This window comes from Anas acuta, chromosome 9, assembly GCF_963932015.1.
Source record: "Anas acuta chromosome 9, bAnaAcu1.1, whole genome shotgun sequence".
NCBI lineage: Eukaryota > Metazoa > Chordata > Aves > Anseriformes > Anatidae > Anas > Anas acuta.
In genome coordinates, this window is record NC_088987.1 from 19,884,956 (window position 1) to 19,908,230 (window position 23,275).

The 23,275-nt window shown below is 61.1% G+C and overlaps 1 protein-coding gene across 1 annotated transcript; it reads left to right on the forward strand.

Moving 5' to 3' along the window:
* The first annotated feature begins 19,559 nt into the window (after window positions 1–19,559).
* On the forward strand, window positions 19,560–21,062 carry LOC137861232 (PHD finger protein 7-like). Its single transcript, XM_068692383.1, has 5 exons — window positions 19,560–19,676; window positions 20,106–20,230; window positions 20,345–20,507; window positions 20,595–20,701; window positions 20,942–21,062. The coding sequence occupies exons 1-5, from the start codon at window positions 19,560–19,562 to the stop codon at window positions 21,060–21,062; spliced, it is 633 nt and encodes a 210-aa protein (XP_068548484.1).
* Window positions 21,063–23,275: the final 2,213 nt, after the last annotated feature.

Genomic DNA, 23,275 nt, shown 5'->3' on the forward strand with positions numbered 1-23,275 from the left:
ACACGCAAAACACCCACCCCTCAAAAAAGAAAAAAGAAGAAAGGAGGCACTGCTATTTAACAAAGCAGACCTGACCACCAAGCAGGAAGCTGACCCCCAGTGCTGTGCTGAGCAGAAGCAGAGCCTCAGCACGTGGGCACTCGAACAACTCTGAGAAGAGTCAAGGCAGAGACAGACCAACCAAATCAGGACTGGAGCACAAACATTTAGCCCAACACTTTTTTGGTTTTACTATCATTAAAGGAATATATTTATTAAAGAATAACTTAAAAGTGGTTGTGGCCTCGAACTACCTTCTCCTACCAGAAGCCGATGCTCAGCCTCCGCTTTGGAAGAAGGCTCTATGCAGAGTTACCACCCAAAGACAGCAATATTCTCCTTTCAGCATTATGGATTGAAATACGGTGTCCTGTGAAGGGGCTCCAGCAAAGAGAGTTCAAGCCAAACAAGTTGCAGCAATGGTCTGGCTGCAAATAGAAGGATAGATAGAAGGTACTTCATCAATATAAGCCTCCCCGCCTCCCATACTGACACAACACCTCCTGGCTTGGTCTGGAGGCCAGCCTCGCCTCAGCTCTCCCTTGCAGTCACCAGCCAGCCTGGAGCTTCCCCTACACAGGAGGCCACAGCCCCTTCCTTGCTCAGGACCACCCCCAAGCACTCCCAGCTGCAGAGGAAAGGGCCAGGTACCCACGAAGACACACCAGGTTCACAAGACTACAAGTGCCAGGCCCAGCCCCATCGCAAGCACAGGTCTTTGCAGAAAAGGCTCTTCTTGCTCTTCCCACCACTACTAACCCTTGAGAATGCTACAGGGAGGCAGAGGATGCCCAGAAAGAAGGAAGGGACAAGAACACGACACATCAGTGGAGCGATTAAGGAAGCATCAAACCAGAGACGTCTGCAGAGGACAGAAAAGGTCTGTCAGGAACCATTCAGTCCCTCCTTCCCTCAAACGAAAGAGGAAGCAAGAAAAACGGAGGAAAAGCTTCAATACAAGAAGACCTTGCAAATCCAGAACGGCAGCCTCCTGGCAGCCTCCTTCACAGCTGCCCCGCTGCTCGGGCCTGGCTGAATGGCCGCGCTTTGGTTCAGGTCCCTGCAAAACCACCGGACACACAGTGGGCTCGGGCTTGGAAGGCACCTCTGCAGGTCACCTGCTCCAACCCCCATGCTCAAGCAGGGCCACCTGCAGCCATGTGGACACTGGGCACCACTGAGAAGAGCCTGGCTCCATCTCCTTTGCACCTTCTCTTCACATATTGAGGTCCTTCAGCCAGATCCCCACAGGCCTTCTCCACAACGAGCACTCACGGCTCTCTCCAGCTCTCCCCAGAGGACAGATGCTCCAGTCTTGCCACCAGCTTGGCTGCCATTCACTGCGCTCCCTCCAGTAGGCCCATGGCTCTCCTGTCCTGGGGAGCCCAGAACTGGACCCAGGCCTCCAGCTGGGGCAACTCCAACAAGCCTCGGGCTCTCCAGCTTTCCTCCCCAGGGCCTCAGCTTCAAGCTTCCCTGGCGCCAACTCCAGGAGGATCCTGCCAGGCCATTTCTCCGGCCTGCCCAGGGCCCTCTGGAGGGCAGCACCACCCTCTGGTGCATCCCTATCTCCTCCCAGCTTGGATCAGCAGCAGACTTGCTGAGGGCACGGCCTGCTCCGCCCTGCGGATCATTCATGAAGAGGCTGGGCAGGACTGGGCCTGGACGTGACATTGTTGCTACTTCGTGTCCCAGCCTCGCATCTCTAGTGGGTTTCTGTGGCAAGGTTTGGGTAGCAGGGGGCCGTAGGGGTGGCTTCTGTGAGAAGGCTCTAGAAGCTGCCCCATGTTAGATGAGGGCCCCGCTGCTGGCCAGAGCCAAGCCAACAAGCAACGACTCTGTGAGAGCGTATTAAAGACAGGGGAAAAAAACAAAAACCAACCAAGCAACCAAAACAAACATGTCTACACAGCAGCTGGGAGAGGGAAAGGAGTGAGAAACAGCCTTGCAGGCGCCAAGATCAGTGAAGAAGGAGAGAGGAGGAGAGGTGCTCCAGGCACGCAGCCCAAGTCCCCTGCAGCCTGTGGAGAGGCCCCTGGTGCAGCAGGCTGTCCCCCTGCAGCCCATGGAGTACCACAGTGGAGCAGGGCTCCACGCTGCAGCCCGTGGAGGAGCCCCCGCTGGAGCAGGTGGCCCTGCAGTGACAGAGGCTGTGGCCTGTGCAAGACCCCTGCCGGAGCAGATTCTGGGCCAGCCCTGTAGCCCATGGAGAGGAGCCCATGCAAGAGCAGGGGATGGAGGGGGAGCTGCTGCCCGGGGGGGACCCGGGCTGGAGCAGTGTGCTCCTGAGGGATGGAGCCTGTGGGACGGAGCCATACTGGAGCAGTTCTCGAGGAGCTGCTGCCTGTGGGAAGCCCACGCCGGATCAGTTTGGGAAGGACGGCACCTGTGGGAGGGACCCCACGTTGGAGCAGGGGACAAGAGTGACCGAGAAGCAGCGGCAGAGACCAAGTGCTACAGACTGACCGCAGCCACCATTCCCGCATTCTCCTACGCCACTCGGGGGGAAGAGGGGGAAGAGGATGGGTGGGGGAAAGGTGTTGTTGTTGTTGTTTCCTTTTGTTTCTTTGTTTCTCACTTCTCTGCTTCTCCTGCAGCCCGTGAGCCATCTCCCTGTGCCCTCCTCACAAGCCACGAGGGTTTCTCCCTCGAATTTTCTCTCCCTTCCCCAGCTGAGGAGGGAACGAGACAGCAGCTGGGTGGGCACCTGGCCGCCAGCCTAGGCCAAGCCACCACGGCCATTCACGGGGATGAAGAGGCTGCACCGTGGGCTTGGAAGCCCAGGGGGTGTCTGTGAGGCTGGGGGAGCTCCTGGGCCCTGCCGCATCATCCACCACTCCATGGTCTCCTAGTGACACGGAGGGAGCACTATGACACCAGTGACACAGGCGAGTCTGGGGGGGACTTTGCGTCTCTGGTGAGCGCCAGGCGTGGAGGCAGCAGCTCCTGGCAGCGAGGCGAGGCCAGGCGAGGCGAGGAGTTGCTGCGCAGCATGGCTGCCGGAGAGGAGGAGAAGGCCCCTGAGGCACAGGAGGACGGTGAGAGCAGATGCCCCAGCAGCTCCCTGGAGGTGGAGGGCCCTGAGCACCCCCTGGGGCTGTGCAGAGCCGCTTGGGCTGTGGACACCCGGGGACGCCCTGCCAGGAGCCCCCGAGCAGGCCCTTGCGGGCGTCCCTCGGGGACACCTGCCAGGTGCTCAGTGGGGGGATGCTCTCATCCATGGCTGCCGCCCTGCCTCCCCCAGAGTGCGTGCTGTGCCACCGCTCGGACACCAGCTTGGATGGCTGCGGGCCGATGTTGCAGGTGGACGGGGTCTGCGCCCACGTGCACTGCCTGGTGAGCTCCCCGCGCCTGCCCGCGCCTTTCCCCAAGCCCTTGCCTGGCACCTGGAGCCCACAGGACTGTGTCATCCCCAGCGCGCTGCTCGCTGGCTGTCACCTCCTCCTGCTGCGCTGCCAGCACAGCCTCCCCACCATGGTCCCTATCTCCTTGCCCTGAGCAGCTGCGGGGCTTTGCTGTCTTCCAGTTTCCAGCCCAGGGCCTGTACCAGCGAGGCGCTGAAGGGGAAGGAATCTTCGGATTCCTCTGCGCGGATATCAGGCGGGTAGCGGGTCGGGCAGCTCGCAAGGTGAGGGCTTTTTTGGAGCAGACGAGGCTTGTGGCAGCTGAGCCCAAGCCCTGGCAAAGAAATCCTCGAGGACAAGCTCCGGGCAAGTGCCAGTGGCCCCGGCCACGTACCTGACGGGGCTGCTGTGCTCTTTGCAGCGCTGCTGCGTCTGCCGCAAGAAGGGGGCCACCGTCGCCTGCTGGCAGAAGCGGTGCTCGCGCCGCTTCCACCTGCCCTGCAGCTCCCAGCGGGGCTGCATCTCGCAGTTCTTTGGGGACTACAGGTACGAGCTGCCCTAGCTTGGGCTGCAGCCCCCTCAGCCTGCGCCCTGCAGGCAGAGTCCCCGGTGTGGCACGCGTGGTCCCTGGCCTCACTCAACTCTTCCGTCCTCACGCAGCTCCTTCTGCTGGGAGCACCGCCCGCAGCAGAGCGTGGAGACGCTGCAGGAGGGGCACACCACGTGCATCATCTGCATGGAGGTGGTGGAGGACAGCCTCTCCTACACCACCATGGTGTGCCCCTCCTGCAAGCACGCCTGGTTCCACCGGGGCTGCATCCAGGTAGGAGGCCCTTCCCTCTGCCAGCCTGCAGGGACACCATGCGCCCGCAGCGGCGTCCTGCTCACACGGGGAGTCTCTCTTCCACAGGGACAGGCACTTCGGGCGGGCCTCAGGCACTTTGCGTGTCCTCACTGCCGGGACCGGGAGCGCTTTCTCCCTGAGATGCTGCAGATGGGAATCCGCGTGCCCAACAAGTGCGTTCCTTCCTTCCTTCCTTCCTTTTTTCCTTCCTTCCTTCCCACCCCACTCAAGGCAGGAGAGGGCACAGCCCCAGGCCCTAATCCCTCCAGGCAGACTGTCCCCAACAAAAGGGGCTGCCTGCCTGGGGGACAGGAGGATGCTGGCCTGCTGCCAGGGATGCCCCTGAGCCCTGTCCCAGCATCATCACTGACACTTGCTGAGTGAGTGCCCCAGGAGCTCGTGACCTTTCTTTCCTACTTTCTCTTGAAGAAAGCCGGCTTGGGAGCAAGACGAGGAGGAGGAGCCGGCACTGCCACAGCTGTATGGCCGCTGCGATGCCAGGCAGTGCCTGTACAGGGGAGGCCGCGAGCAGTGGCAAGAGGAAGGGTGAGCATCCACAGCAGCAGCTCCCCGGCTGCTGGGGGCTGTGAGCCACATCTCCAGCAAGCCGTGCAGTGGCTGCTGGGGCTCTGCCCAGGCACCTTCCCCTCTGCTGGGGCACCGTGAGCAATGGTTCTGGAGCCTTGGGGGCCTTTGTGGCGCCACTGCCTGCTGGGCTCTGCGTGCTCACCAGCACAACTTCTTCCCCAGGCCCTGGCAGCTGCTGCTCTGCTCCTCCTGTGCCGCCAGCGGGACCCACCGCCGATGCTCCGGCCTTGGGGACACCACGCAGCAGTGGGAGTGCGCTGGCTGCGCTGGCCCGGGCACTGGCACTGGTAAGGGGCACGGCGTGCTCAGGCTCGGGGCGGCAGAACCCTCCGTGCCCTCTGCAGGCCAGGCAGGCTGGGCAGATCCGCTGACCTTCCTGCCTCCCCTTGCAGCTCCCAGCTCCTCACCCTCACCACCGGAGAGGAGAGCCGGCCGTGGCAGGGTGCTGCCCCAGCGCCACAGCCCCTACAGCCGGCCACAGCCCTGATCCCGGCCTGGGGACAGATGCCCCAGGGGGAGCACAGTGTGCTGCGGCTCGCTTGCATTTGCCTGTACAAATAAAGTGGTTTTGGTTTTTTGTCTATATGATTATCGCTTCTTGGACACTCAGACTAAGACATAAATACACGCAAAACACCCACCCCTCAAAAAAGAAAAAAGAAGAAAGGAGGCACTGCTATTTAACAAAGCAGACCTGACCACCAAGCAGGAAGCTGACCCCCAGTGCTGTGCTGAGCAGAAGCAGAGCCTCAGCACGTGGGCACTCGAACAACTCTGAGAAGAGTCAAGGCAGAGACAGACCAACCAAATCAGGACTGGAGCACAAACATTTAGCCCAACACTTTTTTGGTTTTACTATCATTAAAGGAATATATTTATTAAAGAATAACTTAAAAGTGGTTGTGGCCTCGAACTACCTTCTCCTACCAGAAGCCGATGCTCAGCCTCCGCTTTGGAAGAAGGCTCTATGCAGAGTTACCACCCAAAGACAGCAATATTCTCCTTTCAGCATTATGGATTGAAATACGGTGTCCTGTGAAGGGGCTCCAGCAAAGAGAGTTCAAGCCAAACAAGTTGCAGCAATGGTCTGGCTGCAAATAGAAGGATAGATAGAAGGTACTTCATCAATATAAGCCTCCCCGCCTCCCATACTGACACAACACCTCCTGGCTTGGTCTGGAGGCCAGCCTCGCCTCAGCTCTCCCTTGCAGTCACCAGCCAGCCTGGAGCTTCCCCTACACAGGAGGCCACAGCCCCTTCCTTGCTCAGGACCACCCCCAAGCACTCCCAGCTGCAGAGGAAAGGGCCAGGTACCCACGAAGACACACCAGGTTCACAAGACTACAAGTGCCAGGCCCAGCCCCATCGCAAGCACAGGTCTTTGCAGAAAAGGCTCTTCTTGCTCTTCCCACCACTACTAACCCTTGAGAATGCTACAGGGAGGCAGAGGATGCCCAGAAAGAAGGAAGGGACAAGAACACGACACATCAGTGGAGCGATTAAGGAAGCATCAAACCAGAGACGTCTGCAGAGGACAGAAAAGGTCTGTCAGGAACCATTCAGTCCCTCCTTCCCTCAAACGAAAGAGGAAGCAAGAAAAACGGAGGAAAAGCTTCAATACAAGAAGACCTTGCAAATCCAGAACGGCAGCCTCCTGGCAGCCTCCTTCACAGCTGCCCCGCTGCTCGGGCCTGGCTGAATGGCCGCGCTTTGGTTCAGGTCCCTGCAAAACCACCGGACACACAGTGGGCTCGGGCTTGGAAGGCACCTCTGCAGGTCACCTGCTCCAACCCCCATGCTCAAGCAGGGCCACCTGCAGCCATGTGGACACTGGGCACCACTGAGAAGAGCCTGGCTCCATCTCCTTTGCACCTTCTCTTCACATATTGAGGTCCTTCAGCCAGATCCCCACAGGCCTTCTCCACAACGAGCACTCACGGCTCTCTCCAGCTCTCCCCAGAGGACAGATGCTCCAGTCTTGCCACCAGCTTGGCTGCCATTCACTGCGCTCCCTCCAGTAGGCCCATGGCTCTCCTGTCCTGGGGAGCCCAGAACTGGACCCAGGCCTCCAGCTGGGGCAACTCCAACAAGCCTCGGGCTCTCCAGCTTTCCTCCCCAGGGCCTCAGCTTCAAGCTTCCCTGGCGCCAACTCCAGGAGGATCCTGCCAGGCCATTTCTCCGGCCTGCCCAGGGCCCTCTGGAGGGCAGCACCACCCTCTGGTGCATCCCTATCTCCTCCCAGCTTGGATCAGCAGCAGACTTGCTGAGGGCACGGCCTGCTCCGCCCTGCGGATCATTCATGAAGAGGCTGGGCAGGACTGGGCCTGGACGTGACATTGTTGCTACTTCGTGTCCCAGCCTCGCATCTCTAGTGGGTTTCTGTGGCAAGGTTTGGGTAGCAGGGGGCCGTAGGGGTGGCTTCTGTGAGAAGGCTCTAGAAGCTGCCCCATGTTAGATGAGGGCCCCGCTGCTGGCCAGAGCCAAGCCAACAAGCAACGACTCTGTGAGAGCGTATTAAAGACAGGGGAAAAAAACAAAAACCAACCAAGCAACCAAAACAAACATGTCTACACAGCAGCTGGGAGAGGGAAAGGAGTGAGAAACAGCCTTGCAGGCGCCAAGATCAGTGAAGAAGGAGAGAGGAGGAGAGGTGCTCCAGGCACGCAGCCCAAGTCCCCTGCAGCCTGTGGAGAGGCCCCTGGTGCAGCAGGCTGTCCCCCTGCAGCCCATGGAGTACCACAGTGGAGCAGGGCTCCACGCTGCAGCCCGTGGAGGAGCCCCCGCTGGAGCAGGTGGCCCTGCAGTGACAGAGGCTGTGGCCTGTGCAAGACCCCTGCCGGAGCAGATTCTGGGCCAGCCCTGTAGCCCATGGAGAGGAGCCCATGCAAGAGCAGGGGATGGAGGGGGAGCTGCTGCCCGGGGGGGACCCGGGCTGGAGCAGTGTGCTCCTGAGGGATGGAGCCTATGGGACGGAGCCATACTGGAGCAGTTCTCGAGGAGCTGCTGCCTGTGGGAAGCCCACGCCGGATCAGTTTGGGAAGGACGGCACCTGTGGGAGGGACCCCACGTTGGAGCAGGGGACAAGAGTGACCGAGAAGCAGCGGCAGAGACCAAGTGCTACAGACTGACCGCAGCCACCATTCCCGCATTCTCCTACGCCACTCGGGGGGAAGAGGGGGAAGAGGATGGGTGGGGGAAAGGTGTTGTTGTTGTTGTTTCCTTTTGTTTCTTTGTTTCTCACTTCTCTGCTTCTCCTGCAGCCCGTGAGCCATCTCCCTGTGCCCTCCTCACAAGCCACGAGGGTTTCTCCCTCGAATTTTCTCTCCCTTCCCCAGCTGAGGAGGGAACGAGACAGCAGCTGGGTGGGCACCTGGCCGCCAGCCTAGGCCAAGCCACCACGGCCATTCACGGGGATGAAGAGGCTGCACCGTGGGCTTGGAAGCCCAGGGGGTGTCTGTGAGGCTGGGGGAGCTCCTGGGCCCTGCCGCATCATCCACCACTCCATGGTCTCCTAGTGACACGGAGGGAGCACTATGACACCAGTGACACAGGCGAGTCTGGGGGGGACTTTGCGTCTCTGGTGAGCGCCAGGCGTGGAGGCAGCAGCTCCTGGCAGCGAGGCGAGGCCAGGCGAGGCGAGGAGTTGCTGCGCAGCATGGCTGCCGGAGAGGAGGAGAAGGCCCCTGAGGCACAGGAGGACGGTGAGAGCAGATGCCCCAGCAGCTCCCTGGAGGTGGAGGGCCCTGAGCACCCCCTGGGGCTGTGCAGAGCCGCTTGGGCTGTGGACACCCGGGGACGCCCTGCCAGGAGCCCCCGAGCAGGCCCTTGCGGGCGTCCCTCGGGGACACCTGCCAGGTGCTCAGTGGGGGGATGCTCTCATCCATGGCTGCCGCCCTGCCTCCCCCAGAGTGCGTGCTGTGCCACCGCTCGGACACCAGCTTGGATGGCTGCGGGCCGATGTTGCAGGTGGACGGGGTCTGCGCCCACGTGCACTGCCTGGTGAGCTCCCCGCGCCTGCCCGCGCCTTTCCCCAAGCCCTTGCCTGGCACCTGGAGCCCACAGGACTGTGTCATCCCCAGCGCGCTGCTCGCTGGCTGTCACCTCCTCCTGCTGCGCTGCCAGCACAGCCTCCCCACCATGGTCCCTATCTCCTTGCCCTGAGCAGCTGCGGGGCTTTGCTGTCTTCCAGTTTCCAGCCCAGGGCCTGTACCAGCGAGGCGCTGAAGGGGAAGGAATCTTCGGATTCCTCTGCGCGGATATCAGGCGGGTAGCGGGTCGGGCAGCTCGCAAGGTGAGGGCTTTTTTGGAGCAGACGAGGCTTGTGGCAGCTGAGCCCAAGCCCTGGCAAAGAAATCCTCGAGGACAAGCTCCGGGCAAGTGCCAGTGGCCCCGGCCACGTACCTGACGGGGCTGCTGTGCTCTTTGCAGCGCTGCTGCGTCTGCCGCAAGAAGGGGGCCACCGTCGCCTGCTGGCAGAAGCGGTGCTCGCGCCGCTTCCACCTGCCCTGCAGCTCCCAGCGGGGCTGCATCTCGCAGTTCTTTGGGGACTACAGGTACGAGCTGCCCTAGCTTGGGCTGCAGCCCCCTCAGCCTGCGCCCTGCAGGCAGAGTCCCCGGTGTGGCACGCGTGGTCCCTGGCCTCACTCAACTCTTCCGTCCTCACGCAGCTCCTTCTGCTGGGAGCACCGCCCGCAGCAGAGCGTGGAGACGCTGCAGGAGGGGCACACCACGTGCATCATCTGCATGGAGGTGGTGGAGGACAGCCTCTCCTACACCACCATGGTGTGCCCCTCCTGCAAGCACGCCTGGTTCCACCGGGGCTGCATCCAGGTAGGAGGCCCTTCCCTCTGCCAGCCTGCAGGGACACCATGCGCCCGCAGCGGCGTCCTGCTCACACGGGGAGTCTCTCTTCCACAGGGACAGGCACTTCGGGCGGGCCTCAGGCACTTTGCGTGTCCTCACTGCCGGGACCGGGAGCGCTTTCTCCCTGAGATGCTGCAGATGGGAATCCGCGTGCCCAACAAGTGCGTTCCTTCCTTCCTTCCTTCCTTTTTTCCTTCCTTCCTTCCCACCCCACTCAAGGCAGGAGAGGGCACAGCCCCAGGCCCTAATCCCTCCAGGCAGACTGTCCCCAACAAAAGGGGCTGCCTGCCTGGGGGACAGGAGGATGCTGGCCTGCTGCCAGGGATGCCCCTGAGCCCTGTCCCAGCATCATCACTGACACTTGCTGAGTGAGTGCCCCAGGAGCTCGTGACCTTTCTTTCCTACTTTCTCTTGAAGAAAGCCGGCTTGGGAGCAAGACGAGGAGGAGGAGCCGGCACTGCCACAGCTGTATGGCCGCTGCGATGCCAGGCAGTGCCTGTACAGGGGAGGCCGCGAGCAGTGGCAAGAGGAAGGGTGAGCATCCACAGCAGCAGCTCCCCGGCTGCTGGGGGCTGTGAGCCACATCTCCAGCAAGCCGTGCAGTGGCTGCTGGGGCTCTGCCCAGGCACCTTCCCCTCTGCTGGGGCACCGTGAGCAATGGTTCTGGAGCCTTGGGGGCCTTTGTGGCGCCACTGCCTGCTGGGCTCTGCGTGCTCACCAGCACAACTTCTTCCCCAGGCCCTGGCAGCTGCTGCTCTGCTCCTCCTGTGCCGCCAGCGGGACCCACCGCCGATGCTCCGGCCTTGGGGACACCACGCAGCAGTGGGAGTGCGCTGGCTGCGCTGGCCCGGGCACTGGCACTGGTAAGGGGCACGGCGTGCTCAGGCTCGGGGCGGCAGAACCCTCCGTGCCCTCTGCAGGCCAGGCAGGCTGGGCAGATCCGCTGACCTTCCTGCCTCCCCTTGCAGCTCCCAGCTCCTCACCCTCACCACCGGAGAGGAGAGCCGGCCGTGGCAGGGTGCTGCCCCAGCGCCACAGCCCCTACAGCCGGCCACAGCCCTGATCCCGGCCTGGGGACAGATGCCCCAGGGGGAGCACAGTGTGCTGCGGCTCGCTTGCATTTGCCTGTACAAATAAAGTGGTTTTGGTTTTTTGTCTATATGATTATCGCTTCTTGGACACTCAGACTAAGACATAAATACACGCAAAACACCCACCCCTCAAAAAAGAAAAAAGAAGAAAGGAGGCACTGCTATTTAACAAAGCAGACCTGACCACCAAGCAGGAAGCTGACCCCCAGTGCTGTGCTGAGCAGAAGCAGAGCCTCAGCACGTGGGCACTCGAACAACTCTGAGAAGAGTCAAGGCAGAGACAGACCAACCAAATCAGGACTGGAGCACAAACATTTAGCCCAACACTTTTTTGGTTTTACTATCATTAAAGGAATATATTTATTAAAGAATAACTTAAAAGTGGTTGTGGCCTCGAACTACCTTCTCCTACCAGAAGCCGATGCTCAGCCTCCGCTTTGGAAGAAGGCTCTATGCAGAGTTACCACCCAAAGACAGCAATATTCTCCTTTCAGCATTATGGATTGAAATACGGTGTCCTGTGAAGGGGCTCCAGCAAAGAGAGTTCAAGCCAAACAAGTTGCAGCAATGGTCTGGCTGCAAATAGAAGGATAGATAGAAGGTACTTCATCAATATAAGCCTCCCCGCCTCCCATACTGACACAACACCTCCTGGCTTGGTCTGGAGGCCAGCCTCGCCTCAGCTCTCCCTTGCAGTCACCAGCCAGCCTGGAGCTTCCCCTACACAGGAGGCCACAGCCCCTTCCTTGCTCAGGACCACCCCCAAGCACTCCCAGCTGCAGAGGAAAGGGCCAGGTACCCACGAAGACACACCAGGTTCACAAGACTACAAGTGCCAGGCCCAGCCCCATCGCAAGCACAGGTCTTTGCAGAAAAGGCTCTTCTTGCTCTTCCCACCACTACTAACCCTTGAGAATGCTACAGGGAGGCAGAGGATGCCCAGAAAGAAGGAAGGGACAAGAACACGACACATCAGTGGAGCGATTAAGGAAGCATCAAACCAGAGACGTCTGCAGAGGACAGAAAAGGTCTGTCAGGAACCATTCAGTCCCTCCTTCCCTCAAACGAAAGAGGAAGCAAGAAAAACGGAGGAAAAGCTTCAATACAAGAAGACCTTGCAAATCCAGAACGGCAGCCTCCTGGCAGCCTCCTTCACAGCTGCCCCGCTGCTCGGGCCTGGCTGAATGGCCGCGCTTTGGTTCAGGTCCCTGCAAAACCACCGGACACACAGTGGGCTCGGGCTTGGAAGGCACCTCTGCAGGTCACCTGCTCCAACCCCCATGCTCAAGCAGGGCCACCTGCAGCCATGTGGACACTGGGCACCACTGAGAAGAGCCTGGCTCCATCTCCTTTGCACCTTCTCTTCACATATTGAGGTCCTTCAGCCAGATCCCCACAGGCCTTCTCCACAACGAGCACTCACGGCTCTCTCCAGCTCTCCCCAGAGGACAGATGCTCCAGTCCTGCCACCAGCTTGGCTGCCATTCACTGCGCTCCCTCCAGTAGGCCCATGGCTCTCCTGTCCTGGGGAGCCCAGAACTGGACCCAGGCCTCCAGCTGGGGCAACTCCAACAAGCCTCGGGCTCTCCAGCTTTCCTCCCCAGGGCCTCAGCTTCAAGCTTCCCTGGCGCCAACTCCAGGAGGATCCTGCCAGGCCATTTCTCCGGCCTGCCCAGGGCCCTCTGGAGGGCAGCACCACCCTCTGGTGCATCCCTATCTCCTCCCAGCTTGGATCAGCAGCAGACTTGCTGAGGGCACGGCCTGCTCCGCCCTGCGGATCATTCATGAAGAGGCTGGGCAGGACTGGGCCTGGACGTGACATTGTTGCTACTTCGTGTCCCAGCCTCGCATCTCTAGTGGGTTTCTGTGGCAAGGTTTGGGTAGCAGGGGGCCGTAGGGGTGGCTTCTGTGAGAAGGCTCTAGAAGCTGCCCCATGTTAGATGAGGGCCCCGCTGCTGGCCAGAGCCAAGCCAACAAGCAACGACTCTGTGAGAGCGTATTAAAGACAGGGGAAAAAAACAAAAACCAACCAAGCAACCAAAACAAACATGTCTACACAGCAGCTGGGAGAGGGAAAGGAGTGAGAAACAGCCTTGCAGGCGCCAAGATCAGTGAAGAAGGAGAGAGGAGGAGAGGTGCTCCAGGCACGCAGCCCAAGTCCCCTGCAGCCTGTGGAGAGGCCCCTGGTGCAGCAGGCTGTCCCCCTGCAGCCCATGGAGTACCACAGTGGAGCAGGGCTCCACGCTGCAGCCCGTGGAGGAGCCCCCGCTGGAGCAGGTGGCCCTGCAGTGACAGAGGCTGTGGCCTGTGCAAGACCCCTGCCGGAGCAGATTCTGGGCCAGCCCTGTAGCCCGTGGAGAGGAGCCCATGCAAGAGCAGGGGATGGAGGGGGAGCTGCTGCCCGGGGGGGACCCGGGCTGGAGCTGTGTGCTCCTGAGGGATGGAGCCTGTGGGACGGAGCCATACTGGAGCAGTTCTTGAGGAGCTGCTGCCTGTGGGAAGCCCACGCCGGATCAGTTTGGGAAGGACGGCACCTGTGGGAGGGACCCCACGTTGGAGCAGGGGACAAGAGTGACCGAGAAGCAGCGGCAGAGACCAAGCGCTACAGACTGACCGCAGCCACCATTCCCGCATTCTCCTACGCCACTCGGGGGGAAGAGGGGGAAGAGGATGGGTGGGGGAAAGGTGTTGTTGTTGTTGTTTCCTTTTGTTTCTTTGTTTCTCACTTCTCTGCTTCTCCTGCAGCCCGTGAGCCATCTCCCTGTGCCCTCCTCACAAGCCACGAGGGTTTCTCCCTCGAATTTTCTCTCCCTTCCCCAGCTGAGGAGGGAACGAGACAGCAGCTGGGTGGGCACCTGGCCGCCAGCCTAGGCCAAGCCACCACGGCCATTCATGGGGATGAAGAGGCTGCACCGTGGGCTTGGAAGCCCAGGGGGTGTCTGTGAGGCTGGGGGAGCTCCTGGGCCCTGCCGCATCATCCACCACTCCATGGTCTCCTAGTGACACGGAGGGAGCACTATGACACCAGTGACACAGGCGAGTCTGGGGGGGACTTTGCGTCTCTGGTGAGCGCCAGGCGTGGAGGCAGCAGCTCCTGGCAGCGAGGCGAGGCCAGGCGAGGCGAGGAGTTGCTGCGCAGCATGGCTGCCGGAGAGGAGGAGAAGGCCCCTGAGGCACAGGAGGACGGTGAGAGCAGATGCCCCAGCAGCTCCCTGGAGGTGGAGGGCCCTGAGCACCCCCTGGGGCTGTGCAGAGCCGCTTGGGCTGTGGACACCCGGGGACGCCCTGCCAGGAGCCCCCGAGCAGGCCCTTGCGGGCGTCCCTCGGGGACACCTGCCAGGTGCTCAGTGGGGGGATGCTCTCATCCATGGCTGCCGCCCTGCCTCCCCCAGAGTGCGTGCTGTGCCACCGCTCGGACACCAGCTTGGATGGCTGCGGGCCGATGTTGCAGGTGGACGGGGTCTGCGCCCACGTGCACTGCCTGGTGAGCTCCCCGCGCCTGCCCGCGCCTTTCCCCAAGCCCTTGCCTGGCACCTGGAGCCCACAGGACTGTGTCATCCCCAGCGCGCTGCTCGCTGGCTGTCACCTCCTCCTGCTGCGCTGCCAGCACAGCCTCCCCACCATGGTCCCTATCTCCTTGCCCTGAGCAGCTGCGGGGCTTTGCTGTCTTCCAGTTTCCAGCCCAGGGCCTGTACCAGCGAGGCGCTGAAGGGGAAGGAATCTTCGGATTCCTCTGCGCGGATATCAGGCGGGTAGCGGGTCGGGCAGCTCGCAAGGTGAGGGCTTTTTTGGAGCAGACGAGGCTTGTGGCAGCTGAGCCCAAGCCCTGGCAAAGAAATCCTCGAGGACAAGCTCCGGGCAAGTGCCAGTGGCCCCGGCCACGTACCTGACGGGGCTGCTGTGCTCTTTGCAGCGCTGCTGCGTCTGCCGCAAGAAGGGGGCCACCGTCGCCTGCTGGCAGAAGCGGTGCTCGCGCCGCTTCCACCTGCCCTGCAGCTCCCAGCGGGGCTGCATCTCGCAGTTCTTTGGGGACTACAGGTACGAGCTGCCCTAGCTTGGGCTGCAGCCCCCTCAGCCTGCGCCCTGCAGGCAGAGTCCCCGGTGTGGCACGCGTGGTCCCTGGCCTCACTCAACTCTTCCGTCCTCACGCAGCTCCTTCTGCTGGGAGCACCGCCCGCAGCAGAGCGTGGAGACGCTGCAGGAGGGGCACACCACGTGCATCATCTGCATGGAGGTGGTGGAGGACAGCCTCTCCTACACCACCATGGTGTGCCCCTCCTGCAAGCACGCCTGGTTCCACCGGGGCTGCATCCAGGTAGGAGGCCCTTCCCTCTGCCAGCCCGCAGGGACACCATGCGCCCGCAGCGGCGTCCTGCTCACACGGGGAGTCTCTCTTCCACAGGGACAGGCGCTTCGGGCGGGCCTCAGGCACTTTGCGTGTCCTCACTGCCGGGACCGGGAGCGCTTTCTCCCTGAGATGCTGCAGATGGGAATCCGCGTGCCCAACAAGTGCGTTCCTTCCTTCCTTCCTTCCTTCCCACCCCACTCAAGGCAGGAGAGGGCACAGCCCCAGGCCCTAATCCCTCCAGGCAGACTGTCCCCAACAAAAGGGGCTGCCTGCCTGGGGGACAGGAGGATGCTGGCCTGCTGCCAGGGATGCCCCTGAGCCCTGTCCCAGCATCATCACTGACACTTGCTGAGTGAGTGCCCCAGGAGCTCGTGACCTTTCTTTCCTACTTTCTCTTGAAGAAAGCCGGCTTGGGAGCAAGACGAGGAGGACGAGCCGGCACTGCCACAGCTGTATGGCCGCTGCGATGCCAGGCAGTGCCTGTACAGGGGAGGCCGCGAGCAGTGGCAAGAGGAAGGGTGAGCATCCACAGCAGCAGCTCCCCGGCTGCTGGGGGCTGTGAGCCACATCTCCAGCAAGCCGTGCAGTGGCTGCTGGGGCTCTGCCCAGGCACCTTCCCCTCTGCTGGGGCACCGTGAGCAATGGTTCTGGAGCCTTGGGGGCCTTTGTGGCGCCACTGCCTGCTGGGCTCTGCGTGCTCACCAGCACAACTTCTTCCCCAGGCCCTGGCAGCTGCTGCTCTGCTCCTCCTGTGCCGCCAGCGGGACCCACCGCCGATGCTCCGGCCTTGGGGACACCACGCAGCAGTGGGAGTGCGCTGGCTGCGCTGGCCCGGGCACTGGCACTGGTAAGGGGCACGGCGTGCTCAGGCTCGGGGCGGCAGAACCCTCCGTGCCCTCTGCAGGCCAGGCAGGCTGGGCAGATCCGCTGACCTTCCTGCCTCCCCTTGCAGCTCCCAGCTCCTCACCCTCACCACCGGAGAGGAGAGCCGGCCGTGGCAGGGTGCTGCCCCAGCGCCACAGCCCCTACAGCCGGCCACAGCCCTGATCCCGGCCTGGGGACAGATGCCCCAGGGGGAGCACAGTGTGCTGCGGCTCGCTTGCATTTGCCTGTACAAATAAAGTGGTTTTGGTTTTTTGTCTATATGATTATCGCTTCTTGGACACTCAGACTAAGACATAAATACACGCAAAACACCCACCCCTCAAAAAAGAAAAAAGAAGAAAGGAGGCACTGCTATTTAACAAAGCAGACCTGACCACCAAGCAGGAAGCTGACCCCCAGTGCTGTGCTGAGCAGAAGCAGAGCCTCAGCACGTGGGCACTCGAACAACTCTGAGAAGAGTCAAGGCAGAGACAGACCAACCAAATCAGGACTGGAGCACAAACATTTAGCCCAACACTTTTTTGGTTTTACTATCATTAAAGGAATATATTTATTAAAGAATAACTTAAAAGTGGTTGTGGCCTCGAACTACCTTCTCCTACCAGAAGCCGATGCTCAGCCTCCGCTTTGGAAGAAGGCTCTATGCAGAGTTACCACCCAAAGACAGCAATATTCTCCTTTCAGCATTATGGATTGAAATACGGTGTCCTGTGAAGGGGCTCCAGCAAAGAGAGTTCAAGCCAAACAAGTTGCAGCAATGGTCTGGCTGCAAATAGAAGGATAGATAGAAGGTACTTCATCAATATAAGCCTCCCCGCCTCCCATACTGACACAACACCTCCTGGCTTGGTCTGGAGGCCAGCCTCGCCTCAGCTCTCCCTTGCAGTCACCAGCCAGCCTGGAGCTTCCCCTACACAGGAGGCCACAGCCCCTTCCTTGCTCAGGACCACCCCCAAGCACTCCCAGCTGCAGAGGAAAGGGCCAGGTACCCACGAAGACACACCAGGTTCACAAGACTACAAGTGCCAGGCCCAGCCCCATCGCAAGCACAGGTCTTTGCAGAAAAGGCTCTTCTTGCTCTTCCCACCACTACTAACCCTTGAGAATGCTACAGGGAGGCAGAGGATGCCCAGAAAGAAGGAAGGGACAAGAACACGACACATCAGTGGAGCGATTAAGGAAGCATCAAACCAGAGACGTCTGCAGAGGACAGAAAAGGTCTGTCAGGAACCATTCAGTCCCTCCTTCCCTCAAACGAAAGAGGAAGCAAGAAAAACGGAGGAAAAGCTTCAATACAAGAAGACCTTGCAAATCCAGAACGGCAGCCTCCTGGCAGCCTCCTTCACAGCTGCCCCGCTGCTCGGGCCTGGCTGAATGGCCGCGCTTTGGTTCAGGTCCCTGCAAAACCACCGGACACACAGTGGGCTCGGGCTTGGAAGGCACCTCTGCAGGTCACCTGCTCCAACCCCCATGCTCAAGCAGGGCCACCTGCAGCCATGTGGACACTGGGCACCACTGAGAAGAGCCTGGCTCCATCTCCTTTGCACCTTCTCTTCACATATTGAGGTCCTTCAGCCAGATCCCCACAGGCCTTCTCCACAACGAGCACTCACGGCTCTCTCCAGCTCTCCCCAGAGGACAGATGCTCCAGTCCTGCCACCAGCTTGGCTGCCATTCACTGCGCTCCCTCCAGTAGGCCCATGGCTCTCCTGTCCTGGGGAGCCCAGAACTGGACCCAGGCCTCCAGCTGGGGCAACTCCAACAAGCCTCGGGCTCTCCAGCTTTCCTCCCCAGGGCCTCAGCTTCAAGCTTCCCTGGCGCCAACTCCAGGAGGATCCTGCCAGGCCATTTCTCCGGCCTGCCCAGGGCCCTCTGGAGGGCAGCACCACCCTCTGGTGCATCCCTATCTCCTCCCAGCTTGGATCAGCAGCAGACTTGCTGAGGGCACGGCCTGCTCCGCCCTGCGGATCATTCATGAAGAGGCTGGGCAGGACTGGGCCTGGACGTGACATTGTTGCTACTTCGTGTCCCAGCCTCGCATCTCTAGTGGGTTTCTGTGGCAAGGTTTGGGTAGCAGGGGGCCGTAGGGGTGGCTTCTGTGAGAAGGCTCTAGAAGCTGCCCCATGTTAGATGAGGGCCCCGCTGCTGGCCAGAGCCAAGCCAACAAGCAACGACTCTGTGAGAGCGTATTAAAGACAGGGGAAAAAAACAAAAACCAACCAAGCAACCAAAACAAACATGTCTACACAGCAGCTGGGAGAGGGAAAGGAGTGAGAAACAGCCTTGCAGGCGCCAAGATCAGTGAAGAAGGAGAGAGGAGGAGAGGTGCTCCAGGCACGCAGCCCAAGTCCCCTGCAGCCTGTGGAGAGGCCCCTGGTGCAGCAGGCTGTCCCCCTGCAGCCCATGGAGTACCACAGTGGAGCAGGGCTCCACGCTGCAGCCCGTGGAGGAGCCCCCGCTGGAGCAGGTGGCCCTGCAGTGACAGAGGCTGTGGCCTGTGCAAGACCCCTGCCGGAGCAGATTCTGGGCCAGCCCTGTAGCCCGTGGAGAGGAGCCCATGCAAGAGCAGGGGATGGAGGGGGAGCTGCTGCCCGGGGGGGACCCGGGCTGGAGCTGTGTGCTCCTGAGGGATGGAGCCTGTGGGACGGAGCCATACTGGAGCAGTTCTTGAGGAGCTGCTGCCTGTGGGAAGCCCACGCCGGATCAGTTTGGGAAGGACGGCACCTGTGGGAGGGACCCCACGTTGGAGCAGGGGACAAGAGTGACCGAGAAGCAGCGGCAGAGACCAAGCGCTACAGACTGACCGCAGCCACCATTCCCGCATTCTCCTACGCCACTCGGGGGGAAGAGGGGGAAGAGGATGGGTGGGGGAAAGGTGTTGTTGTTGTTGTTTCCTTTTGTTTCTTTGTTTCTCACTTCTCTGCTTCTCCTGCAGCCCGTGAGCCATCTCCCTGTGCCCTCCTCACAAGCCACGAGGGTTTCTCCCTCGAATTTTCTCTCCCTTCCCCAGCTGAGGAGGGAACGAGACAGCAGCTGGGTGGGCACCTGGCCGCCAGCCTAGGCCAAGCCACCACGGCCATTCATGGGGATGAAGAGGCTGCACCGTGGGCTTGGAAGCCCAGGGGGTGTCTGTGAGGCTGGGGGAGCTCCTGGGCCCTGCCGCATCATCCACCACTCCATGGTCTCCTAGTGACACGGAGGGAGCACTATGACACCAGTGACACAGGCGAGTCTGGGGGGGACTTTGCGTCTCTGGTGAGCGCCAGGCGTGGAGGCAGCAGCTCCTGGCAGCGAGGCGAGGCCAGGCGAGGCGAGGAGTTGCTGCGCAGCATGGCTGCCGGAGAGGAGGAGAAGGCCCCTGAGGCACAGGAGGACGGTGAGAGCAGATGCCCCAGCAGCTCCCTGGAGGTGGAGGGCCCTGAGCACCCCCTGGGGCTGTGCAGAGCCGCTTGGGCTGTGGACACCCGGGGACGCCCTGCCAGGAGCCCCCGAGCAGGCCCTTGCGGGCGTCCCTCGGGGACACCTGCCAGGTGCTCAGTGGGGGGATGCTCTCATCCATGGCTGCCGCCCTGCCTCCCCCAGAGTGCGTGCTGTGCCACCGCTCGGACACCAGCTTGGATGGCTGCGGGCCGATGTTGCAGGTGGACGGGGTCTGCGCCCACGTGCACTGCCTGGTGAGCTCCCCGCGCCTGCCCGCGCCTTTCCCCAAGCCCTTGCCTGGCACCTGGAGCCCACAGGACTGTGTCATCCCCAGCGCGCTGCTCGCTGGCTGTCACCTCCTCCTGCTGCGCTGCCAGCACAGCCTCCCCACCATGGTCCCTATCTCCTTGCCCTGAGCAGCTGCGGGGCTTTGCTGTCTTCCAGTTTCCAGCCCAGGGCCTGTACCAGCGAGGCGCTGAAGGGGAAGGAATCTTCGGATTCCTCTGCGCGGATATCAGGCGGGTAGCGGGTCGGGCAGCTCGCAAGGTGAGGGCTTTTTTGGAGCAGACGAGGCTTGTGGCAGCTGAGCCCAAGCCCTGGCAAAGAAATCCTCGAGGACAAGCTCCGGGCAAGTGCCAGTGGCCCCGGCCACGTACCTGACGGGGCTGCTGTGCTCTTTGCAGCGCTGCTGCGTCTGCCGCAAGAAGGGGGCCACCGTCGCCTGCTGGCAGAAGCGGTGCTCGCGCCGCTTCCACCTGCCCTGCAGCTCCCAGCGGGGCTGCATCTCGCAGTTCTTTGGGGACTACAGGTACGAGCTGCCCTAGCTTGGGCTGCAGCCCCCTCAGCCTGCGCCCTGCAGGCAGAGTCCCCGGTGTGGCACGCGTGGTCCCTGGCCTCACTCAACTCTTCCGTCCTCACGCAGCTCCTTCTGCTGGGAGCACCGCCCGCAGCAGAGCGTGGAGACGCTGCAGGAGGGGCACACCACGTGCATCATCTGCATGGAGGTGGTGGAGGACAGCCTCTCCTACACCACCATGGTGTGCCCCTCCTGCAAGCACGCCTGGTTCCACCGGGGCTGCATCCAGGTAGGAGGCCCTTCCCTCTGCCAGCCCGCAGGGACACCATGCGCCCGCAGCGGCGTCCTGCTCACACGGGGAGTCTCTCTTCCACAGGGACAGGCGCTTCGGGCGGGCCTCAGGCACTTTGCGTGTCCTCACTGCCGGGACCGGGAGCGCTTTCTCCCTGAGATGCTGCAGATGGGAATCCGCGTGCCCAACAAGTGCGTTCCTTCCTTCCTTCCTTCCTTCCCACCCCACTCAAGGCAGGAGAGGGCACAGCCCCAGGCCCTAATCCCTCCAGGCAGACTGTCCCCAACAAAAGGGGCTGCCTGCCTGGGGGACAGGAGGATGCTGGCCTGCTGCCAGGGATGCCCCTGAGCCCTGTCCCAGCATCATCACTGACACTTGCTGAGTGAGTGCCCCAGGAGCTCGTGACCTTTCTTTCCTACTTTCTCTTGAAGAAAGCCGGCTTGGGAGCAAGACGAGGAGGACGAGCCGGCACTGCCACAGCTGTATGGCCGCTGCGATGCCAGGCAGTGCCTGTACAGGGGAGGCCGCGAGCAGTGGCAAGAGGAAGGGTGAGCATCCACAGCAGCAGCTCCCCGGCTGCTGGGGGCTGTGAGCCACATCTCCAGCAAGCCGTGCAGTGGCTGCTGGGGCTCTGCCCAGGCACCTTCCCCTCTGCTGGGGCACCGTGAGCAATGGTTCTGGAGCCTTGGGGGCCTTTGTGGCGCCACTGCCTGCTGGGCTCTGCGTGCTCACCAGCACAACTTCTTCCCCAGGCCCTGGCAGCTGCTGCTCTGCTCCTCCTGTGCCGCCAGCGGGACCCACCGCCGATGCTCCGGCCTTGGGGACACCACGCAGCAGTGGGAGTGCGCTGGCTGCGCTGGCCCGGGCACTGGCACTGGTAAGGGGCACGGCGTGCTCAGGCTCGGGGCGGCAGAACCCTCCGTGCCCTCTGCAGGCCAGGCAGGCTGGGCAGATCCGCTGACCTTCCTGCCTCCCCTTGCAGCTCCCAGCTCCTCACCCTCACCACCGGAGAGGAGAGCCGGCCGTGGCAGGGTGCTGCCCCAGCGCCACAGCCCCTACAGCCGGCCACAGCCCTGATCCCGGCCTGGGGACAGATGCCCCAGGGGGAGCACAGTGTGCTGCGGCTCGCTTGCATTTGCCTGTACAAATAAAGTGGTTTTGGTTTTTTGTCTATATGATTATCGCTTCTTGGACACTCAGACTAAGACATAAATACACGCAAAACACCCACCCCTCAAAAAAGAAAAAAGAAGAAAGGAGGCACTGCTATTTAACAAAGCAGACCTGACCACCAAGCAGGAAGCTGACCCCCAGTGCTGTGCTGAGCAGAAGCAGAGCCTCAGCACGTGGGCACTCGAACAACTCTGAGAAGAGTCAAGGCAGAGACAGACCAACCAAATCAGGACTGGAGCACAAACATTTAGCCCAACACTTTTTTGGTTTTACTATCATTAAAGGAATATATTTATTAAAGAATAACTTAAAAGTGGTTGTGGCCTCGAACTACCTTCTCCTACCAGAAGCCGATGCTCAGCCTCCGCTTTGGAAGAAGGCTCTATGCAGAGTTACCACCCAAAGACAGCAATATTCTCCTTTCAGCATTATGGATTGAAATACGGTGTCCTGTGAAGGGGCTCCAGCAAAGAGAGTTCAAGCCAAACAAGTTGCAGCAATGGTCTGGCTGCAAATAGAAGGATAGATAGAAGGTACTTCATCAATATAAGCCTCCCCGCCTCCCATACTGACACAACACCTCCTGGCTTGGTCTGGAGGCCAGCCTCGCCTCAGCTCTCCCTTGCAGTCACCAGCCAGCCTGGAGCTTCCCCTACACAGGAGGCCACAGCCCCTTCCTTGCTCAGGACCACCCCCAAGCACTCCCAGCTGCAGAGGAAAGGGCCAGGTGCCCACGAAGACACACCAGGTTCACAAGACTACAAGTGCCAGGCCCAGCCCCATCGCAAGCACAGGTCTTTGCAGAAAAGGCTCTTCTTGCTCTTCCCACCACTACTAACCCTTGAGAATGCTACAGGGAGGCAGAGGATGCCCAGAAAGAAGGAAGGGACAAGAACACGACACATCAGTGGAGCGATTAAGGAAGCATCAAACCAGAGACGTCTGCAGAGGACAGAAAAGGTCTGTCAGGAACCATTCAGTCCCTCCTTCCCTCAAACGAAAGAGGAAGCAAGAAAAACGGAGGAAAAGCTTCAATACAAGAAGACCTTGCAAATCCAGAACGGCAGCCTCCTGGCAGCCTCCTTCACAGCTGCCCCGCTGCTCGGGCCTGGCTGAATGGCCGCGCTTTGGTTCAGGTCCCTGCAAAACCACCGGACACACAGTGGGCTCGGGCTTGGAAGGCACCTCTGCAGGTCACCTGCTCCAACCCCCATGCTCAAGCAGGGCCACCTGCAGCCATGTGGACACTGGGCACCACTGAGAAGAGCCTGGCTCCATCTCCTTTGCACCTTCTCTTCACATATTGAGGTCCTTCAGCCAGATCCCCACAGGCCTTCTCCACAACGAGCACTCACGGCTCTCTCCAGCTCTCCCCAGAGGACAGATGCTCCAGTCCTGCCACCAGCTTGGCTGCCATTCACTGCGCTCCCTCCAGTAGGCCCATGGCTCTCCTGTCCTGGGGAGCCCAGAACTGGACCCAGGCCTCCAGCTGGGGCAACTCCAACAAGCCTCGGGCTCTCCAGCTTTCCTCCCCAGGGCCTCAGCTTCAAGCTTCCCTGGCGCCAACTCCAGGAGGATCCTGCCAGGCCATT

What these genes read in the sequence shown, in the direction of transcription:
- LOC137861232 (XM_068692383.1), top strand. Translation starts at nt 19,560, where the DNA reads ATGGCTGCCGCCCTGCCTCCCCCAGAGTGCGTGCTGTGCCACCGCTCG. An exon ending in TCCACCGGGGCTGCATCCAG is followed by an intron (nt 20,508 to 20,594) that starts GTAGGAGGCCCT and finishes TCTCTTCCACAG; the next exon opens with GGACAGGCGCTTCGGGCGGG. An exon ending in GGAATCCGCGTGCCCAACAA is followed by an intron (nt 20,702 to 20,941) that starts GTGCGTTCCTTC and finishes TTTCTCTTGAAG; the next exon opens with AAAGCCGGCTTGGGAGCAAG.